The 15,695-nt window shown below is 40.8% G+C and overlaps 1 protein-coding gene across 2 annotated transcripts in view; it reads right to left on the bottom strand.

The window, feature by feature from the left end:
* Positions 1-5,187: 5,187 nt before the first annotated feature.
* Positions 5,188-15,695, bottom strand: part of KLHL25 (kelch like family member 25) — a 59,462-nt gene continuing 48,954 nt past the window's right edge. For both annotated transcript variants that reach the window (XM_075345954.1, XM_075345955.1), the window contains exon 2: positions 5,188-14,926. In XM_075345954.1, coding sequence (XP_075202069.1) covers positions 13,140-14,909 — 1,770 coding nt within the window. In that variant the 5' untranslated portion in view covers positions 14,910-14,926 and the 3' untranslated portion in view covers positions 5,188-13,139. The remainder of the gene's footprint in view (positions 14,927-15,695) is intronic.

Genomic DNA, 15,695 nt, shown 5'->3' with positions numbered 1-15,695 from the left:
GAAAATACAAAAGGTGAAAAATTTGTTTTCCCTAAATGCAAGAGAAAACCCAAATGGAGTGAACACCCTGTTGCAGGTTTGGGGCATGGATCTCTCATACTAAGGAAGATCCAGGAAGACCGGGCCACAGTGATCTTAGTAGTTCACTTTTGGCTGTGAATAGCTGGTTTTCCTATTTGAAGCAGTTAGCCCTAAAAGAGTCAGTCTCTCAAGGGACGTGGGACTATCTTCTGATTCAGGGTCCGTTATTCCATGACGATTATATAACGCCTACATATATCGGCTTGGATTCTGAGAAGCAGATCCTGAGGTCACAAGTTATTTCCGATCAGGTTATCGCTACCATCTAGGTGAGAGGTGTGGGTTGGGATGGGTCTTTTAACCTCGTGTGTGCTTCCTGTCCCTATAGAGCACGGGTGGGGAACATTGTTTCTGCCAAGTGCCATTTGGAAATTCCCCCTACTGCGGTAGCCAGAGCTGCTTCTCTTTGGTGCAGCTGTGATATTCGGTGATACTTATAATGTTGCGTCTCACAACTGCTTTTCCAGGTTTGTCTTGTTCTGGAGCACAGTCAACTCTTTGTGATAATATGATTGGTAGACCATATACATCACATAACAGACGCAGGGACTTCTGTATATAAATCACAGGAGACACATACATGACTAGAGGGGCTGGGGGCATATACATCACATAGGAGATGCTGGGACTGCTGTATATAATCACAGGAGACACATACAACACAGGAGACACTGGAGGCACATATATCACGCTAGGGGCTGGGGATATGTATATGCCCCCAGACCTTCTTTGAGGTATATGCCCCAAGTGTCTCCGATGTTATGTATATGCCCCCAGCATCTCCAATGTGATGTATATGCCCTAAGCATCTCCAATGGGATGTATATGCTCCATCCCCTTCTGTGATGTATATGCCCCTAGCATCTCCAATGTGATGTATATATCACAGGAGGGGTTAGGGCATACACATCATAAGAGACGCTGGGGGAATACACATAACAGGAGATACTCGGGCATATACATGATAGTGATGTCTGTGCCCTAGCCCCTCCTAAGTCACTGGAAGGCATAAGCATTGCAGTGGGGCACATACATCACTCGGGGAGCAGACATCACTAGGGTGGCAGAGAGGGCACTCTTGGGGAATGGACATCACTGGGGGGGCACAGGCATCACTGGGTGGGCACAGGCATCACTGGGGGGGCACACAATACTGGAACAATAAAGCTACTGTGGGACGGAAGAACAGTGCTAAACCCACCCACAAAGTAATTCCAGAGCACGCTGGCACTTGCCAGCGAGAGAGCCCATTGGTACACGCAAGCAGCGCATGTGGGGATTTAAAGGGCCGGTGGCCAATAAGACTGTGGTGGCAGCCCGAGCACTGCCATCCTTGGAAATCTGCCCGGAGTCCGCAGAAAAGATCATCCTGGGCCGCATGCAGCCCGCGGGCCGGAGGTTCCTCACCCCTGCTATAGAGGATGTGAGGGATAACTCCTTTGGTGCTGTCATGATGGACTCCTGGAACCCTAATTACCGGTAGGACTAATTCCTCCTTTTTCATTGCATTTTTTCCCAATCAAAAAATATTTTAAAAATTATGAAAATTGACACATTTCACATAAAAAAAGAAGCAAAACATGCGAACATTTTTAGACCTATTGAAAGCGCATCTACGATAAAATCAGAAATATGCCTAGACAGGAATGGTGGGAAATGGCTTAGTCATAAACTGAATAATGTATTTAAGTTAAAAATTCAGTATTTAAGTAGTGCGTAAAGTACTTATATTAATGATTTCTGGAAAGTTCTTTACAATGTAAGTAAAAGTTCGAAAGGAAAAAAAAATAAAAAATATAAAATCTATGCTTGACGATCAACTCACGGGTTATAAAGTCAAACCAGTGAGCTGTCAGTCAATCAATGTAGGGTTGCCAGGGATGAAGCCTGAGGATTGGGAAGTGTTCGGAGTACTTTAGGCTTATTTGCATATGAATGTAAATAGGAGTTTTCATTCAGAGAGAAACAAAGTACATACAAGGTGTGGACGACATTGTTTTTCAGCCGGCAACACAACCAAATGAACAATTCGGGGGTTTGATCATTCTAACATCTCTTTAAAAAGTGATTAATTTTAATAATTTTGACATATGCAGAAGTTAATTTAATTATTAATAAAACTTGTTCAGATAGCTCCATAGAAAAGTGATTACATTTATCAAGCACCTGAAAAGGAAAACATGGGAACAAACACTGTCTTTTATTAGATATAATGTGGTGATGGCAGGAGGTTATGTTCTGTCTCAAGCTTCCGCAGACTGGAAATTGGCTCCAGTTCAGAGAACATCAGGGGATGTTGCACCATTACCCTTGTACTCTGTATGTCTGGATCAATAATTTTCTTTTATAGAAATAAGAGTTTTCAATGATGGCTTATCTGATACGGCTTCCTACCATCGCTGGCAATGTCCATGTTCATATCATTCATATTTAATGTACCAATGCAGCGAGCCGACCGGATGGATCCAATTCTTCTATGTTCTGGGGTAAGCTTTGCTCTTTTTAGGTCTGAGTCTCGGTGACCACTTTTGTGTGTTTAATGGCAGTGAGAAGTGACTGTCTGGGTACAAACTCAGTCGACTAAGTTCAGGTGTCCGTTTGCGGAAAACGTATATGTGCAAAAATGGCACAAAACAGAGCACACGCTAACGTAGTGTGCTCAATTACAGTGAATGGCCCTGCCAGCGCATGCGTCCAAAACACGCTTTGCGGGGTGGGGGAGGGGCGGTTCGGACGGATGCTCCGACGGGACCTGTGAACGTAAGGCAAAACGCAATCTATATATACGGCACTTCTCCCATCTGGTGCACGATTGGTTCTGACCAGTACAAGATCACTACTTTAAGGCTGTGTGAGCACTTCGCGTTTTTTCATCCGTTTCCACAGCGTTTGGAGCTGCAGCGTTTTAATGCCAAAATGCATACGTTTTGATTTTCAAGCAAAGTCTATGGGAAATTGTGATTTCTTGTGCACACTTTGCTGTTAAACATGCAGCATTTTAGGTGCAGAAATTTTGGCAAAAACTCAGCGTTTAAAGAAGCAGCATGTCAATTGTTTTTGCCATTTTGGCAGCGTTTTGCTAACATTGGAGTCAATGAGAAGTTGCAAAACGCAAACATCAAAATTCTAACATTTTACAAAAATTGTTTAAAAGAACAGAGAGTCCTCAGTGGAGGACTGAGGACTCTCTGTTCTTTTAAACAATTTTTTTATCTCTACTGGCTAACACGGTACAAAGATATATTTTACTTGTAACATTTTACATGCTTTTTTGATGCAGAAAACATGCTTTTTGGACCAATTAAATTCATGCGTTTTTGACAAAATATTAATGGCATATGTCCCTTTACACACACACATAGCCAGACAATTAAATGTATGAAAATCAAAAAATCTATGTAATTTTATGCATATTAGCACACACTTTTTAATAAAATAATTAATTTTCTGTATGATTTTAATCATATTTATCATTTTTTTTCAAAGTGTTTGAATGTTTAAACTTTATTTAGCATTGTATTTGTAGTCAAAACGCATCTGACTTTAAGCAGTGAAAAAGCATGTAAATCGCGGTAAAAACGCAAGCGTATTTATAGCGTTTTTGTGATCAAAACCAACTTTATCAAAAACCATTTCTGCCAGAGGATGCAGTTAGAACTGCAACAACCTCGACGCAAAGTGCGCACATAGCCTCAAGCCTGCTTTACACGTTGCAATTTCGCATAAGATATCGCATGCAATCGTAGCCGCCCCCATCGTATGTGTGGCACGTTCAATTTGTTGAACGTGCCGCACATACGAGTAACCCCCGTCACACGTACTTACCCGTCCATACGACCTCGCTGTGGGCGGCGACCATCTACTTCCTGGAGTGGGAGGGTCGTTCGGCATCACATCGACGTCACGCAGCAGCCGGCCAATAGAAGCGGAGGGGCGGAGCTGAGCGAGACGTAAACATCCTGCCCACCTCCTTCCTTCCGCATTGTGGGCCGGGAGCCGCAGGTAAGATCTGTTCCCGGGGTGTCACACACTGCGATGTGTGCTACCCTGGGTACGATGAACAATCTGACGTGCAATTCTAGAGACCGGTAAGATGTGTATGCGATGAACGTTTTAACGTTCAAATCGCACATACCTGTCACACACTGCAATGTACCTTACAATGCCAGATGTGTGTCATTTACGACGTGACCCCGCCGACACATTGTAAGATATATTGCAGCGTGTAAAGCGGGCTTTAGATACAATGCTTTAATTAGGAGGGAAAGCATTTGAGCACACGACCAAATGTGAGGTCAGCAGGGTCTCTACTTTATCCCTTGAATTTCAAAACAAATCATTCTATACAAATCTGAGAAAGTCATGGTATGTATAATCCATATATCGCACTACCCTAAAAGCATTACTCCATAGATAATGTATGGCACTAGCTAATGCCTGTAAGGCCGCAAAACTACGTACCTGGGAACAAGGTATCCCGTTATTTAAATTTAGAAGTTCTTATTAGTATGTGAAAATTAAAAAAATGATTTTTCATCAGGTCAGATTTGCCATTATGGCTTAAAGGAATTTTCCACTACTCTGATAACCCCTTGTCAATCATTAGAGAGCACCATGTAAAATAATAAGAGGCTATACTCTCTTCCAGTGCTGTTCCAGGGATGAGTTTTTGTCACATGATCCTGGCAGCCAATCAGCTGCCACTTAATGAAACTGTAATACCGAAAAAGTGAGATCCGCCGCTGCTCTCGAACGTGATCCAGAAGTCAATTTTGTCCAAAGGAGGCGAGAATGAAGCGGCTGCTACCTGGCTGTAGGGCTGAGGTGACATAACAGTGTCACACATGGCTCGGGAGAGAAGACAGGAAGTTTAGCTGTATTATTTTACATCGGGTGAATATACTAATTGAGCAGAACCCATATTTATTAGTGTGGGTGTATTTTGTGCCAATATTTTAGGAGAAGGAAGATGGTGAGAATCAGATTTGGAAATGTCCGATTTGGAAAATGACTTTTAAGAAACAACAATCACACAGGTGTTATGAAGACATCCTGATAGATATACATTATCAAGAACAACTCCAGGCACGGTTTGGTAACAGGTTTGGTTTTTATTAGTGCATCTCGTAGCATCGTTCACATTGCAGTAAATTACAACAGAAATTATCCTACAGTTTCTATTAAAACCTCAGTGGTTACTACTCTATAGCTAATGTAAACTGTCAGAAGAGTCAGCCTCATGTAAAACGTGCAATCAACCTATAAAGCCGGTGATAAACCCATAATCTGTCATCTGCTTGAAAATGACTTTACCGCAAAAAACACAGAAGTTTGATATTGGTGAGAATCCCACCAGTTTCCTTGTATCGGCGTGATGGGAAATGTCTGATTCCCGGTTAAGTGGATCTGTTTGTCCGTAGCTGGAGATAGTCATTTGAGTTGTCCCCTCTGCCCCTCACAGTTTAGCTGCACTTTTCATAGTAACTATATAAGACACTTAGTGGTTACTTGTGCTTATATAAAGATAACAGTACATTGCGCCCATGTAGCAAAAGGTCAGGCTACAAAAAAGATCCTATTAAAGGTGCTTGATAACACTGACTTAATAAAATAGGATATTAAAAAACATAGAAAATGGAACTTGTAAAAAAAGACAGTCTTTCTTCATTTTTGAGACCTTGGAAGAAATTAGTTGTTCGCATGTTAACATAGATCTCCAGCACAGAAGCCCCTTTATGCAGGTTCAGTAAGTTGCTAGTACCAGATTCTGGGACAGTCTAAAGGACAACTTGAGTAAGGCCACACAATCCTAAAATGTGCCAAACTTCCCAAAGTGGCCCCTTCTGTTTAATGGATGGTGTAAACTTTGCATCGACAGTCGATAGATGCACTGCATTCTGGCTCATATTGAATGGAAGCACTCATTGCTAGATGAAAGCTATGACAGACGGGCTCCATATTCTTTACTATTCTAAATAGGGATAGACTGGCTGAATCCCATTCAAGTGTACACATGTGGTGACCAGAAAAATAAAAAAAGGCAACTTTGTGATAACAGATGTCTGACTGATGGACCATTTGTCAGCTTGTTTAGTTACAACTACAGCTTTCTCTAGGTGTAATAGCTTGAGAAGTAAACTAATCAGCCAGGCATAAGTCTACATTCAGTTTTTTTCAGGGATTTTTCAGTTGATCCACTCTAAAGTCCTCATCTTATAGCACTCAGAGTATTTGAAGATGTTTTTGATGAGGATTTTAAAGCAGATTCTATGTCAATGTTCAAGTTTTTAAGATGTGTACATGCACTAAAATATCTTACATAGGGTTAATCTGCAGATTAGTAGCGTTTGGAACCTGCACATTGAAATCAACTTTATTCCCCCGGCAGCATTCCGGTTTTAGTCATGGGTAGCGGCGCTTCAGTCACCGCTCTGTGTATTAAGAGCAGGGGCTGTATCTGTACTCTCATAGTAACTGACAGCCTCCTCTAATTCTGAGCGGTTGTCAGTCAGTTCGGGGAGTGTGGTTGCAGCCACCACTTACTATAAACAGAGTGGTAACTAAACCAGTGATGCCGTGCCTAGTGACTGAGACCCAACTCCTGCCAAAGGGCAGATTTCAAATGCTATTAACCTACAGATTAACCCCATATATGAGGGTTAATAGTATTTTTCACGTGACAGGTGCCCTTTAACTTTTCTTGCACCGTAAAACTAATGATAACTAATCATGAACAGGCAAGGCTGCCAAACTACCATTAAGCTCAGGTTTCATTGGGCAAGTCAGGAAGGATAGAACCATAAGGAACTCTTACAGGCATCTCATTTATTTAACAAAGGCTCCTCCAGATAATTAAAATAATGCAAATGGTGCTTTTAGAGCAGTGGACACATCTGTTCAAAGGAGAAAATAAAATAAAAAAATCTTTGAAAAGACTGAAGTACTCACTTCATGCGGTTAGTAAATCTGCTTGACAGATGTGAAGAACATCCATTCTTCTATTGCCAAGGCCAATGCAGGCAGATGTCTACTGGGACTACTAGGAAATCTTGATGGCCTATAGCTGTCATAATGTTTCTCATGTAATTCACCTCCGCGCAGGCAACTAACATGGCTTATGATTAGCAAGTGAACATTTTTCCGAATCTCTACTAGAACCAGCTGATGTGATTACCAGAACAGTGCTCCTCTGCCAGTCAATGACCAAACGTACAAGGAGTATAGAACACAAGGTAGAAATATAACTAATGATAAAGGTATTTGTTACCTCTTGTAGACAGAATACTTCTGTCTTGGTGTGATAGTCAACCATGACATATGCGTGTACTATGCATACAATATATCATATAGGCCAACAGAATAAACACCAAAAGGGAGAACCAATAATGTTATGAAATAAGACATCTTTAGATGAGCACAAAGTTCTCCAGAAAACCTATTAAAAGGAGTTATTTTTTTTTTTTTATTATCAAAAGTCCTAAAAGACTGTAATTTTCATGGTTTCTAACAAAAACACCTTATTCATACTTATTTTTTACATATATGTGCCCTTGCTAATCGGTGCTGCTTGGGTGGGCTCTGGATATAATTAGTCTCCTTCCCCAGCTGGCAGCTGACAATATACGGTAATCCCTGCTTATCGCTCCAGCAGAAGTTTTTCAGCCAAGGTGCATTTCTTATTGCTTCCTCAGCTACTAATTTACTGATCATTGGAGACGTTTTCCAATTTCACAAGAGTGCTCCTTAAACAACTGCATAGTTTTAAACCGAAACACAAATTATACTCACTCTTGCATATCGCAACCCATGGCTCTTGGGTTGCAATATGCAGCATAAAATAAGAAAGGAACTTCATTCTAAACTTTTATGGCTTATGATATCAAAATAACAAGTTTGTTCAGCCTTAAAATGCTGTAATTGGTAATAAAAAAACATTAATTCAGATACTACAGTCTACAAGATTGAAATTGCAAGAAGGCAAAGCCGTGGAATTATGGCGATCATAGAATCGATAAAAGAGGTTAGCGATATGGAAATGCTAAACAAAATGGAAACATCTCAATTTATTCAGTATCAAGTATGAGCGCCACATGCAGAAACTCATCCATTACATGGCTTGGCATGTTATCAATGAGGGTAGTAATGGCAGAATGTTCTGCTACACTAAACGTACTTCAGCACACAAATCATCAAGATCCACTGTTGGCAGCTCCATTTGAAATTGCCAACTGCTGACATCCAAGTTATGCGATGGGAAACTTCAAGTCCAGAGATGGCGTAGACCATGGTAGCACGTTTAGGCCATGCAGGCTGCTCATTAACAACCTGTGGCATAGCGCTTGTTGTCATGGGATACTTTGGATTATATTTATTTGCTCATGGAACCAGTAGTTTGGCCATTTCTCCAAACTATTAGTTTACTTGAAATGAAAACTAGAAGGGGCCGGCTACAGTAAAATCTGCCAATCCACGCTATAATTCCGGGAGTAAGATAAGTGTGACTTTTCATCGTCAAGGTCCCATTGTTGCATTGTCCAAATAGTCTCCAATTATCAAAGACAAAAGTGGGATTAATCACTTACGAGGATAAACCTCCATATCAGCCACCATTGCCTTCTTGCTCTACAACATGATCACCATGATCGATTGAGAACAGGAGCTGGACATCTGGCTTATAGCCCAAAGTCATGCAAACACCTGATGATTTGTGTGTACACTTACACCTTAGGCTTTGTATGTGATGTCCATTTTCAAGTGCAGTATGGATCGATCATTGAGCCAGTAATTCAGCTCTGTTTCCAAAGCGTCATGACAGAAGTTTTTCAACACGACAACGCCAGGCCACATGTTACTAATGCTAATGTGGGAAGCATGTGTAATGTACATACTACCATGACCCATAGCCTCTCCAAACATGACTCCCATATAGCAATTACAAAGACAGCTGCCAGCAGTGGATCTTGACGATCTGGAAGCTCAAGTTATTGGTACTGAAGAAATCAAGTTATGAAAAAATGTATTTCTATTTTTGTTTTTTATCATTTGAATATGATTAAAATGTCACTCAATTATGTAATTTCTTATCATTTTATGACTTTTCCTTCTGTGTGTTGCAAGGAGGCAGGTGTTAGCACTTCTGTGGATCTGAAACCACAGCCCACAGGATCTCCTGCCACGGGTGCAGATTTGCGAAAACACTTGTCACAGTTTCTAGTATAACGCTAATAAATCTGTCTAAAACTTGACTATAGAAACAAGAGATGATGTGTTAAAAATTGTGATGCCGATGTACAAGATGAGAAGAGGAGAAGGTAAGCATATTTAAAGCAGTTTATTGGGTCTATGTGTTTTAAAGTATAAACTTCTTCAGATTTTGTTGTAGTTTCTGTCCTGAAGAAGTTTATACTTCGAAACATGTAGACCCAATAAACTTCTTGGAATATACTTACCTGGCTTCTCCTCTTCTCGGCTTGTCCATCAGCATCATGTATTTTAACACTCCTCTTTTCTACTTCAGTAATCTGAGGGCCTGCAGCAGCCACATCTTTGAGGAAATGTCTGTAGCTATAGGTACTCTGCAATTCAGCGTCACCAATTTTCTCCCAGATAAGACCCTATTGCGTTGATCTTTCATGTAGTGTCTCCCTTAAAAGTTGACTATGACCCAGCTTCATATTTCATGATCACTTTTTTGCAAGAATGTTCCAAAGGTCAAAAATTGTCCACAATTTGCAGTGGTTTGCATATTGCTTCTTTTTGAGGCTTGGCTTACTCAAAAAAAATAAAACGTGGGCTCATATACCCAGAGTATTACCGCTATAGATGTGGAGTAAAATTCATAGCACCTTTCTTTCCAAGAGTACGTAGTTTCCAGGGAACCTGCAGCTGTGATTTGTGATGGTTTCTTTCTAAAAGGATTGATGAAGTCATGAAGCAGCTGATTAACATTATAATGGCTACAACTGTTAGATCCCTGGAAATGATCATGATTGAGCCCATGCCAGGAGCATCCCATTAATTGCACCCAGTCCTGCACCGGCTGGAACATCCACAATGCCGTCTCAGCTAGGATTTCACTTTCCTACACATCAAATGTACGTGTATCATTTCCAATTCAACTAATTGGGGTAACTGTAAGATCAGTTCCCTACAAATAATCAGTTCTGCTTTCCCCAGCCATTTTGGCAGACAGCCCTTCTAATGATGAAAACCACAATCTGTTCCCTCTTTGTGATTTATCTCTGTTTCATATTATTCCACATTTTCAATAGATGAAAGATGATACGACTAACTAACCAGCAGTCTGCTTGTCTACGAGATTAGAAAAGATTCCATAGTGATGGTCTGCTGAAAATGGGAATGAAAAGAAAAGGAGATTTTACCAGCTGGAGCATTTGCACAGAACCGATACTGCCATGTTGTAGACCGATAGACTATACCCAAAAATGTGCAGTGTTCAGGTAGAGAGCGCGGGACCAGCTGTTTGATTCAGAAGTCACAACCCCTATCCAAATTCCTGTTAGGTACCCCTTTCATAAACTAGGACCGCATTACCCCTGGAACTCACGGGTACCACTACATTATACAACTTAACCCAGCAATCAGCTGTTATAGCCAATCACTGTACTGACTTCTGTGCAACAAGAGCCAATTTTCATGAGAAAAAACCCATTATGAAAACAGACAGACATCAGTTTGGTGGGAATTTTTAGCCTATTGCAACTAGATCTTTGTTAAGGCAACAAAAAAAGTAGACCCATTATAATAAAAAAAAAGATCTTATTAGACCTGATAAGGCTGGTGTATTTACTTTGAAAATCACTGTTAGAACGACTGTTATCCTTTAATAAAGTTTGCTTCTCTGATATCAATCTGATCATTTTTTAAATTTAATACCAGAATTATAGTTCTGACAAGGATTTTCAAAATGAGAACACCAGCCTCATCAGGTCGAAAATGTATTCAGTCAAAAGGAGAGTACTCTTCATTGCTCCTCATCCCACCTTCCAAGACATTGACACAGTAGGCGGTGAACGTATACATGCAAAGCTTCCAGTCAGTCATTTTAGGTGGAGAGGGAAATGGAAATATGCTTTCTTCAGGAACAAACCAAAGTCAAACCACGTCTGGTGTATTAGTCCATTCCCTATCTATATAGCACAATGCTTTTTTTTTTTTGTACGGTTTATGCTACTAGGGGTCCGGACCTCACATAGTGCAGCAGATTAGTCTGACAGATGAGAGTGTCAGCTAATGTAAAATGTGAGTGGTAGGTAGAGACCACCGCTGCTCAAATTATCAATCTATAGAACCAATGCTGCAGAACTGAATCCATGCCTAAATAATATAGCTGCACATCTGCTCATAGAAAATTTGCAAAGTATTTCCCTTGACAGCAATGCACTTTGTGCTTCAGAGCTGCTATCCTTACTAAAGCTGATTTACTTGCATTTAAATGGCTTGCCAAAGCTCCAGTTTTGGTATTTTACCAGAAACCGTGCCACCCAAGGCTGTAGGCTGTGCTGCGGTACTGTACCTCAGCCTGATATTCTATATACAAATCGGGCCAAACTACAGTACGCAATATTACTCTCAAGACCATTTTTCGAAACTCTGATAACTCCTTCAGGCTATTAATCATTCACTGGTGGGTGAGAAGGGTCTCTAGCCCCTGACTAGGCACAGCAATCCTACAGTACATTACATTAGTCTGGTCTTTAACAAATCCGCATAGGGACAATAAGTCAGCAGCCACTTCTTTCCTCAGTCTTCTGTTGTGCAGAAGTAATCCATAAGCGATCATTTCTATCAAGATAGAAGTATTGGCTTCTAGACGCTGCCAGCTATCAAGGACTCACCGGAGGCCCAGAAGTCTGGCTCTATATAGCATGTTTCTTGCTCATAAAGCAACATTTATCACCTGCTGGGTCATAAAAGCCACAGAAGACTTATGGCATCAGTTCTGAAGGGACTATTAAACTATAAATGGAGTCAGTTTGGACAAAATTACTATTTAAACCATCACATGCATGAGACGTACCCCCCGTGTGGCCAAACAGGCCAGTGAACCTTCCCATCTACTTGTAATCTAGTTGTACCCTCCTGACTCTTGTAAAGCCAGAGCTGTCAAGCAAGGAAGATATATATATACACTTAAAACTGGTAAGTAGGAAGGTGCACTGCAGCGTTTGGCCTCGCGAGTGTGCACTGAGTGTCTGCGGTTGGTTTGGAAAGTCATTTTGTGGTGACCGATTTATTTCAATAAGGTGCTTCTGTCACTTGACAGACTACAGGAATCTGGGAAAGGGGACATAGTGGTCCCACAGGCAATATATTCTGCACACTGTAAGCAAATGGCAGCCTATCCTGGCTCACCGTCCGAGCGGAACACGCGATTGTGCCTTCTGCCTTTAATAGGTATATGGTCATCAAATATTTACAGAACTGACACTACCCACTTTATTCATTTCAGTTTACCAAGACAGGAACAAATGTATTGGTTTCAAAAGATTTTACCTGGTGGCAAAATAATCACCCCAAGACATGTTATAACCATGAGACTAATTGCCGAATTTTCATCACATCATGATGAATCCACACTGGTGAAATTACCAGAGTGGGTCACGCCAGTCCTGTAGACTTTTTGGGCAAATATTCTATTAAAGAGATGGATAATGCCATATGGGCACGAGCCCATACAGATGGCTGCACCCTGACATTTTCTTCACCACATGCTGCATTGGTTGTTGTGTCTATCACTTCATCTTAAGAAGCTGCTAAACACTGCCCTATGATACAAAAAAATAATACCGGCATAATGTATGTCATTCAGTATGCAAAGTCAACAAAACGTGTATCATTATTTACATCCAATTCCCTCACCTGGAAGAACAGGATTAAAGTGGAATCCTATATCCCCGTAACAACGACATTAATGCTGCACTATCAGATGCATTTTTACTAAAGTAACTTGTCATTTTTTTGTCTGCAATATAACCACAACATTAAGTCCAGATTACTTGTGACACAAGTAGTATTTATTTCTGCAGTCCGTCTTCTCATACAGGTAAGTGTTTCCAAGTGCTCACAAAAGCTGTAGGTATAAGCGAGTAAGGCACTGTTGTGATGCTATTCCACGAGTCAGAGATTGGATCATAACAATCCAGTGTCTTACACCTTTGGGTTCCGAAATAGCCCCCAACCACATAGAGTTTATTTCCAGAGGCTAGAGCATGGCAAGACATTCGTTTGGCCGTCATGTCACCAATTCTTGTCCACTGATTGGTTTCACTGTCAAAGCGATATGCAGAGGCCGCTGTAAATTCTGTGTCTCCTCCCATTATAAAAATTTGACTGCCCAGCACTGCGGCAGCAGTATAGCGCCACGGTTGGGGGCATTCAGCTTTTATATTCCACCTGTTTTCAAAAGGGTCATAACACTGCACTTTAGAGACCCGATCTCTGTGTATACTCGTCCCTCCAAAAACAAAGAGCTTGAGTTTGGCACTGACGACAGCAGCATTGCTTACACCATCCCGCAGTGGTGCCACCATTGTCCATTTATTTGACAGAGGATCATACCTCTCTACTTGCTTTAGGGAAACTGAAGGTGACGCTGGGAATATTCCAGCCACTGCTGTATGTCCACCGACTACATAAAGGCAGTTTTGTAATTCAGCTGAGCCGTGCCCAAACCTGGCAATGAGCATTGGCGCAGCTTTTGACCACTCCTCATGCACTGTGTCATATACCCACACATCTTTAGACACCCCATTCTCAGAGCCTCGCCCACCGGTCACGTACACTTTACATCCAATGGCACAAGCACTAAACTCTTTCCTTGGGCTTGGTAAGTCAGCTTTAGGAATGATCTCTTTAGCCTTGTGGTCTACTTGGTAAATTTTGTCACACATAAATGTCTGACCCCCTAGAATAAGTAAGGTATGGCCTGCCTTTCGAGGTTTGGCACATAGACTAGTCACCACTCCGTCATTCTGCAGTATTTTTCTCTTGCACTGAACAGCCTCTTCCATAATTACTTTGCTCCTCTCGTCAGCCATTACCAAGTCTTCACAAGCAATAGCTTCCTTTAGGGATTCAGAAGGAAGCAATGCCAATCTAATGTTCTTTAATAACTCTGGAAAATGATCTTTTCTTTTCTCCAAGTTATGCTTAGCCCATTGAAGAACGGCATTGAAGACCACCTGCTCATCTTCAATCTCAAGTTCATCACTCGAAACCAAGTCCAACAAGAGGTCTTTGGAAAGATTATTAAAGTCTTCAGTCTTATGTAGTATTTCAAAGTTGACCAAACACATTCGCAAAGACAACTCATACAATCTCCGGCATTGGTGGGCATCAGACAGCAGTAACATTCCCAAACAATTTGAGGGATAAAGGTTTTTCTCTAAAAACTCTGCTGCAGCATCTCGTACATCATGAAATTGAAGCATGTCTCCAGCTTCTAGCAGAGACTCTGCATTTTCTTCATTAATCATTATTTTTGAAGAGTAAGCAAAGTCAAGTAAGAGTTCAAGGACTTCAGGATGAATACTGTCATGGAAATTCACAGTATTATCAAGGCTTTCCCTCAATCCATGGCTGAACATGGCCTCAAAGTACTGGCTGCAGGCTGCTAGTACCGCACGATGGCATGGGAATGCACGGTCACCTGCCCATAGTGTAACATCTGTAAAAAGCTCCTGCTTTCGCATAGTATTGAGATGGGTTAGGACACAGTCTGGATGACCAAGTTTGTGATACAATGAAATATTCATAGACCCTGTACTGGTCCGTGACTTGCGGTTTTCATGGACACTGACTGACATGATGACGACATCTAAAGCTGAAAAAGAAAAAAAAAATAGGCAGTTCATAAATATTTCAGTACAATATCTACATATATTAATACTTCTATAGTTCCAGATCACATCCCATTTTAATATTCATTATTTTTACTCATTAAAAAGGAGTAATTTGCATACTTTTTCTTGCATCTGTGTGCATTGACTCAATGTAGAAAAAATAAGTGAATTTTAGCAAAAATCAAATTATTGTAAATGCCTATATAATACTTTTAAAAAAGCACAGCGCCATATAATAGCAGCATAGAGTCTGAAGGAAATTGACTTTTATAGCAGAAACATATGTTCTGACAATCCCAGTCTTATAAAATTCAAGAAGGCGGCAAAATATGACAGAGCAATTTACAAGAGTTGAGAAATATTTTGCTCCCGCAAAAATGGCTTTCCCAACACCTAATCTCCAGGAGTGGCCTACATTGTGAGGAGCCCAAATAACAGATCCTAAATGACTAAATAGTGAAAATCAAATACAAACCATCAGTGTTCGGATTATTAGTAACAAATCCCAAAGTACTTATCTCAGGATTCGTGACGACAAGAAAAATGCTCATGTTCCCCATTGACTTGCATTCAGTTCGTTATTCATGATGAAATACCGGAATAGCACTTTGGGATTCGTTAAAAACAATCTGAACACAAATAGTTACTATTCGTAAATCACTACTACTAAGCAATTACTAAATTCATTTTGCGTAAAAGCCAAAAGGGGTTTTTGGTCTGTGAAGTCTCCTTTAACAAGAGTGGACAGAA

Source organism: Anomaloglossus baeobatrachus, chromosome 4, assembly GCF_048569485.1.
Source record: "Anomaloglossus baeobatrachus isolate aAnoBae1 chromosome 4, aAnoBae1.hap1, whole genome shotgun sequence".
Taxonomy (NCBI): domain Eukaryota; kingdom Metazoa; phylum Chordata; class Amphibia; order Anura; family Aromobatidae; genus Anomaloglossus; species Anomaloglossus baeobatrachus.
Note: the sequence above shows the minus strand (reverse complement) of the source record. Positions and strands in the feature narration are given on the sequence as shown.